Source organism: Ailuropoda melanoleuca, chromosome 10, assembly GCF_002007445.2.
Source record: "Ailuropoda melanoleuca isolate Jingjing chromosome 10, ASM200744v2, whole genome shotgun sequence".
NCBI lineage: Eukaryota > Metazoa > Chordata > Mammalia > Carnivora > Ursidae > Ailuropoda > Ailuropoda melanoleuca.
The window spans coordinates 94,206,772-94,214,160 of NC_048227.1; the positions used below are offsets into that span (position 1 = coordinate 94,206,772).

At 45.6% G+C, this 7,389-nt stretch overlaps 1 protein-coding gene across 1 annotated transcript in view; it reads left to right on the plus strand.

Annotated features, from left to right (window-relative positions):
- Positions 1–3,330: 3,330 nt before the first annotated feature.
- IYD (iodotyrosine deiodinase) overlaps positions 3,331–7,389 on the plus strand; it is a 23,658-nt gene continuing 19,599 nt past the window's right edge. Inside the window, exon 1 of the mRNA XM_034669291.1 lies at positions 3,331–3,616. Coding sequence (XP_034525182.1) covers positions 3,433–3,616 — 184 coding nt within the window. The 5' untranslated portion in view covers positions 3,331–3,432. The remainder of the gene's footprint in view (positions 3,617–7,389) is intronic.

Consider the following 7,389-nt stretch of genomic DNA (forward strand, 5'->3'; position numbering starts at 1 on the left):
TTGCACCCTCATGACCTCATTACCTCCAAATATCCTACCTCCAAACACCATCACATTGGAATCAGGGTTTAAGCAGATGAATGGGGGGTGGACACAAACATTCAGTTCATAAAATCCCACCTTCCTTTCCCCAATCAAGTCAGTTTGGCTCCAGTGCATTTTGGGTTAATGATCCTAGCTTGCTATGGAAATGTAAATGACATGGAGAGGTTTTAGGCTAACACACAGAGGTATTCCTGCCCCATTTGTATAACACTGACCTTGGGCATATTATTTGACCTCCTTGTGCTTCATTTTCTTCATTTGTACAATGGATCTATTGCAGAGGTTGTGATGAAGCACATGTGAGTTAATGCCTGTAAAGTGCTGAGAGGACCTGGTAAGCACCTGATACATTTCAGCTGACTTGTCACCCCCCTTTCCCATTCCAGTTAGGGTAAAGAAAACAATCTGTTTATGTGACCCACAAAATCCAGCATTATCTAGCACCTACTTCTTAACATCAGCTGACTCCCTGCATCCCCTCTGTCTACCACCATTTCAATCCCCAGAGGTGCTATTTCCTTCTAAAGCACAGGTCTTGCCCACACGTGCCCCTCTAACAGGAAGGTTCTTTCCTCTTCTCAGCACTTAATCGACTCCCACTCATGGTTCCAATCTCAACTCAACTGTTCCTTTCTCTGGGAAACCTCTGATCTCACTGACTTGGCCAAACCATGCTCTATTCTGCCCCTAATAGTTCTTATGGAAGTTGAAATACGACATTAACTTGTGACATTTGATCCTGTCTGCCTCGCTCTTAGCCCATGGCTCCACCATGGCATGTACTGTCCATTCTGCCCACCATTTTATTGCTAGCACCTAATGCAATACCTTTCATGTTGATCCTCAAAAATATGTTGAATGAATGAATGAGTGAATGAATAAGGGAACAAATGATCACCCTACTTTTCTTCCCTGCCTTAAGCCAAGCAATCCGGGATGAGTCTTCTTTTCCCACTGCAAGTTGCCAAATATGATGAAAAACATCTATCCAGCTTGATTATACTTATGGTTGGTTTTTTTTTTTTCATCCTTTAGGGTTATTGATGGTTTCGGAATTCTCCTAAAGACCTGTTTTGCTGGGCACATTGTCTGAAACCAAAGAGATGTAAGCAACACCTTAATGAGCCAACCAGCCCCTGCACACCATGAGCTATTGGTGTTCCATCCTGAGATGGGTGGGGGTGAGAGCTGCCCGTGCCCTGTACCTACCACCGTGCCATAATAAATTCCCATCCCCCCATCTCCTTGGCTTCATCTTGTCCTGGCAGTAATCTGAGTTCAGCTCTGTGATTACAGAAATAGAGAATCACTCTTATCCATTGAGGATAAGGAGCCATGTGGGCTGAAACAAAGCTAGACATGGGACCTGCCAGGAACTGAAGCATTCACCATCAATGGCCCTTCCGTCTGTCTTTCCTCGTGACCGGTAAGGTGCCTCTTCTTTCCAGGTTATGTCTCCCTTTGCATGTTTGGTCTGCACCTCTCTCGCTACTGAGTGGTTTATTTATTCTGTGCTTTTGGTGGGATGAAAAGATGAGCTGGCCACAGCATGGGTTGCCACACATCACATGGACCAGCTGCCTTGGGTCAGGTGTGGGGTTGGATCCGACTGGACTATACATGGCCACCTCTGATGTCCTTTCAGAGGAGCTCGGGAGGGGACTTCCTTTCAAAGAGCTGCGGGCATGGCAGGCAGTACCATCCCAACTACAGTGTCTCCTATGGAGTCCGGTTTTTCCATCGTAAACCTTGCCCACAATCTTAACACAACTCTCTGGAGTTAGAACCAGTACAACAGATATTAAAAGGATAGTTGTCTCTTATAAAAAGAAATGTTAAAATGTATAATAACGTAAACAAAACATAAAAGGGCTATTTATTTAACATTTATTTTAATGATGTACTGTACGGTGACTAACATAACAAAATAAAAAATAACATTAATTTAATTTTTGAATAGGTACATAATCATAATAGTTAAAAATTTTAAAATTATGGAATAGTCTACAATGATAATTCTCTTTCCCACCCTTGGCCCCCCTCTATCGAATACCACAGCCCATGCGAAAGAAGTAGCCACGTTGTTTCTTAACGTGTTTTTTTTTTTTTTTTGAAGTAGATATAGACTCAGAAGAAACTGCAAAACTAGTACAGAGATCCCAATATAACCACTGTTTTAAATTTATGGTAAAATCCTTCACGAAATGTTATGAATATACAAGCACATATAAATGTGTAATATTTTCTGCTGTTTTTATTCCAATAGTATCATATTATACAGAGTTGGGTATCTTGCTGCTATGGACTGGTTGTTTGTGTCCCCTCCCCTCTAAATTCAGATGTTGAAGCTCTAACCCCGCCCCCAAGTGATAGTATAAGGAGGCGGGGCCTTTGGGAGTTTACTCAGGTTTCTGTGACGTCATGAGAGGGGAGCCCTCCTGAGTGACATTGGTGCCCTTGTAAAAAGAGACGTGAGAGAGATGATCTCCCTTTTCTACCACATGAGGACACAGGAAGAAAGCATCCACCTTCAAATCAGGAAGAACACCCTGACCAGGAACCGAATGGGGCCCCATCTTGATCTTGGACTTCCCAGCTTCAAGAATGGTGAAAAAAACTTCCTGTTTAAGCCACTTAGCCTATGGCATTTTTGTTAGAGATACCCAAACCAACGTTTGCTAAACAAATGCTGACAGTTGCTTAAAAACAAAAACAAACAAACCCTACCTAAATCACATAATTAACCAAACTGTCACTTTTTATGATTTTGGATCACTTTTCCTGGATCAAAAAGTTTTTCTCTAAGACAAAATATGCTAATTTCTTTGCTCTATCTGTTGTCTCAGGCTTCATTTAAAAAAATTCAAAACTTCAAGGCATTGTTTCACAAAGGTGCTGTTTCTAAAATGCAGATTACCAGGCCTTTTCCCCAGACATTTTCTTTCGCTAGGTCTGAGTTGGTGCCTGGAAATCTCTTTTAAAAACGAGTTTCCCAGGTTATTCCTAGCTTCAGGCAAGTTGAAGACACATTGCTTTCACAGAAAAGTTATACAGGAGGAAGCAAACCCCTTGGACCACGGTTAGCAAGATCTGGTACATTCTAGTGTTTAACCAGATCCTGGCGATTATTGCCTAGGAATATACTGATTGAGCACAATTTTAAAGAATAGATCCACCTGTGTATTACCAAACCCACAACACACCCTGTGTGCACACGCCGTGATCTTTGCCCATTTGCAAAGTCCTCCTAGAGTCAGAGAGTTCACCCTGTTCCTCCCACGGCGGCGCACCTCTCTCTTCCTTCACCCCACCCCCAGCATTTCTCGTTCCGGCTCTGTTTGTTTAAATACCGTGTGGGAAGAGTGTGCACCATTCGGAGTCAGTCTTATGACCATGTTTTTCCTGACTCCAGGTCTGGTAGCAGTTGTCTGCATTTTGATTGCCTGGATCTTCAAAAATGCTGATGGAAACATGGAGAGAAGGAAGGGGGAGACTAGAGCCAGGACCAAGGCTCGTCCTTGGGTGGATGAGGACCTAAAAGATAGCTCTGACCTCCACCCAGTGGAAGAAGGTAAGGATGCTGGCAAAGCTGCTTGGCTTCCACTTTCTGTGTTGTTTCGGTGAGCACCAGTTGATAGCAAGACTTATGGAGAGGAAGAAATTCATGCGGGCCAGTTTCAGCAGCAGCCTTTCCTGTGCAAATTACTGTGTGAACGAGACAGATCATTTCTCTCGGGTGGCCAGCTTGGCACCTGCTGGAAACAACCCCCCCCCCCTTGTTTTCTGGATAAAGAGTCAAAGAACTGTTGAAGGGCTGACATTTTCTGTGGCCCCAGTCCTGTTCTGGCTGTTAAGATCTTTCTGAAGGGGACATCCCAGGCTGCTGGTGGCCATGGGGGAAGTGGTCAGGTCTGAATCAAGGNCTGTTTCGGTGAGCACCAGTTGATAGCAGGACTTACGGAGAGGAAGAAATTCATGCGGGCCAGTCAGCAGCAGCCTCTCCTGTGCAAATTACTGTGTGAACGAGACAGATCATTTCTCTCGGGTGGTCAGCTTGGCACCTGCTGGAAACAACCCCCACCTTGTTTTCTGGATAAAGAGTCAAAGAACTTTTGAAGGGCTGACATTTTCTGTGGCCCCAGTCCTGTTCTGGCTGTTAAGATCTTTCTGAAGGGGACATCCCAGGCTGCTGGTGGCCATGGGGGAAGTGGTCAGGTCTGAATCAAGGACTTGGAAATGTAAAAGGTGACATCAGTCAAGGGGATCACTACCCTTCCTTGGGCCAGTTCCTGTGGGTTAGAGACCAGTTGGTTGTGTCCTCAAAGCTGGGTGTCTAATTTAGTGGACAAAGCAATAAACAGGCAAAATTAGGAAGGAATGAAGGGCCAAACTGATCAACAGGTGTTTCAAGGAGGCATAGGGCATGGTAGGGCTACAGGGAAAGACAGGCATGCCTGGCTGATTAATAGGTCATGGATAGCTACAGCTAGGAGGCATCTCAGGCACAAGGAGCAGAAAGAGCGTAAGAGCAGGGATGGAACCCCTGGGAAAGTCGCTGAGAGGATGGGAGGACCACATGTGTGGGGGGGAAGGGGGAAAGTGAATTGGGTGGTGAGCATGGGCCTAGTCATGGCTGACCCGAGGATGAAGAGGCAGTAAGGGAGCAGGAAGGGAGAGGTTCTCGAGGAGGCTGGAGTGATCTGCGTTTGAGGTTTGTCTGCGGTGGGTTTGTGGGATGGATTCAATTTGGAAGAGGATCCGTGATTCTCAGCTGGACTAGTGATGCACCCGCCCTCGGACACGTGTGTGGGTGTGTTGGTGTGTATGTCTGTGTGCACCTGTTCCGACCTGCCCTGATGTCAGGATTGGGGTGTGGGGTATACCGCTGGCTCTCGTGCCGGGAGCCAGCACTGCTAAATGTACCACATGGGATTCAAGCCCAGGCAGCCTCTCAGCAGCCCTGCATCTCGCTCTTTTGCTGAAGGACATCCCACCCAAATGGCAATTCTGCCCAGTCGAGAAGCACTTTTCTTGAACAAAGGGACATCCGTTATGAAGCTGTGTGATGGTCTGCCTTGGTAAGGATGGCCTGGGTGGCAGTGGCAGTGGGAACGCAGAGGAAGGAGTGAGTTGGGGAAAAGTTGAAGGAGAACAGCGTTTGGTAACAACAGGGTTTGGTAACACATTGGATATGGGGAGAAGGCGAGGGTGAGAGGTGGAGGCTGGGAGAGGCGGAATGATGCTATCACATGTGGGGGAGGGGAGAGGATCCACAGAGAGGATGTTGAATGTACACAAAGGCGTGTTGGATTTGAGAAGGTGACACATCTAAGCGAACAGGGACAGGCGGTCCAGGTGAGGGCTCCACAGATACTGATTGGACGCTCACCAGCACAGGGTGATATTGAAACTGGGAAAACTGATGAATTCCCTAAGGGGAGTTGCTGGCAAGAAGACTGAGGATAGATCTGGGGCACCTGCAGAGAAGAGGGGCTGTGGGGGAAGAAAGGGGCCACAGAGAAGACCACCTGGGGAAGGAGTTCCAAGATAATGACAACAACAGGCTCTTACAGACATGGGCTCTGTCCACTCAGTCACATTTGATGTATAGTAAACCATTCGGTCTTCACGTTGACACAACAAGGTGGGTGCTATTATGATCCCACATTACAGATAAGGAGACTGGGGCTCAACTATGCTAAGTGACCTTCCAAGCAGGTAGTGGTAGAGTTGGGACCCTGCAGTCTGTTCTGGAGTCCAGACACACAGCAAGTTGCTAGGTTGCCTTTCTAATAGAATAACGTAGAACAGAGGGGGCAGGAGAAGACCAGCAGGCTTAAAAATGCTTTGAGAGATAAGAGGTAGTGTGCACTGAGGAAAGGTCCCTGAACCTGAGAGTTTGGGGGATACAGGAAGGATTGGTAGGCAGGTGGGGAACTAGGGGCTGGTGGCCGGGCCTGAAGGTTGGGAACACAGAGCAAAGCTATGTGGTCCTGTTTGGTTCTGTTCTCTGCCTGCTTATTCATTTTTGCAAAATCCTCTGCCTCTTTATTCTTTGTTCTTCACACAGAAGAATAAATTGAATATTTAGTGGCCTCCTCAGCAGCCATGGCCTCCTCTGCTCTGAATGTGACAGTTCCGTCTCTCGTTGGAGTTTTTGTTGTTCACTTAAGTGATACCTGCCGAGGTCTCACAACATTTAAACCCAGGCTTCTCTGCCACCCAAGTCCCTGCTCCTAACCCCTGGAGGGGTGTACATGGTCTAAGAGAGGATTTACTGCTGGTACTGCAGGTTTAGAGGGGACTGAGCGGGGGCACGAGGGGTATGACAGAAAGGATTCCATTACTGAAGAATCATGGAGATGTTTTTGATGACAGCAAATGGATACCAGATTCAAACCATGTTGAAAGTTAATTCTAAGAGACAAATCAGTAAAATAAGTATTTAGGCCATTCTAGTGTGAGTTAAGGAAAATAATGGGCACCAATCCAACTTCCTCCAGCTTTGGCTCACAATGAATTCCTACTTCAGGTTCGTAGGCCAGAGAATCAGCACATGTGTGGGTGGCTTGGGGGATGGGGGAGGGGTGCAGAGTGGCCATGCTTACTAGACATCAGGCACAGACTTCCTCTGGGGACGGTCAAACACGTGTTCTATTAATTTTTCAGTTTCCTGTTTAACTGTAGCAGCGGTCTAAGGAGGAGAAATGACAAAGAGGAAACCTTAGATTATCTCCCTAAAAAGAGGCAAAAATCTTGCACAAACATATTCTAGTCAGGCCTGATTCATGGAAGCTCATGGAAATGGAAATAAGAGAAAAAGATACAGGGAACACATCTCATCAGTATATGTTTGTTTTAATGTTGGTAGGAATTTGTCCTCACTTAGCTTTACTGAGCACACAAAAACTATTGTCCTAATTGAAATTTTGGTTGCCCCAGGTTGTCCAATCACTACCACGAAAGGCTTCTGTTAGCAATTTCATATAGTTCAACCCAATACACTGTGTAACTTCCAGGTGAGAAAAGATAAAATGGAGAAAACTCAATCATACCAATGGAAGGCAGGAAAGGCAGTGGGGAACAGAAGCAAGGGAAAACCATGTGTTAGAAAAATGCTCGTTGGTAAGGGTAGAAATATGTACATAGATATGTATGTGTGTGTATAATATGCTTCTATAAATTTCNTATATATGCTTCTATAAATTTCACACACAAATTGATGCATCCCTCTGTGTGTGTGTGTGTGTGTGTGTGTGTGTGTGTGTGTGTATATCTATGTAGAGTTAATAAACATCCTTAAGGTTTGTGGCTGGCCATTAAAAAAAGAAAAAGGCTTATGTT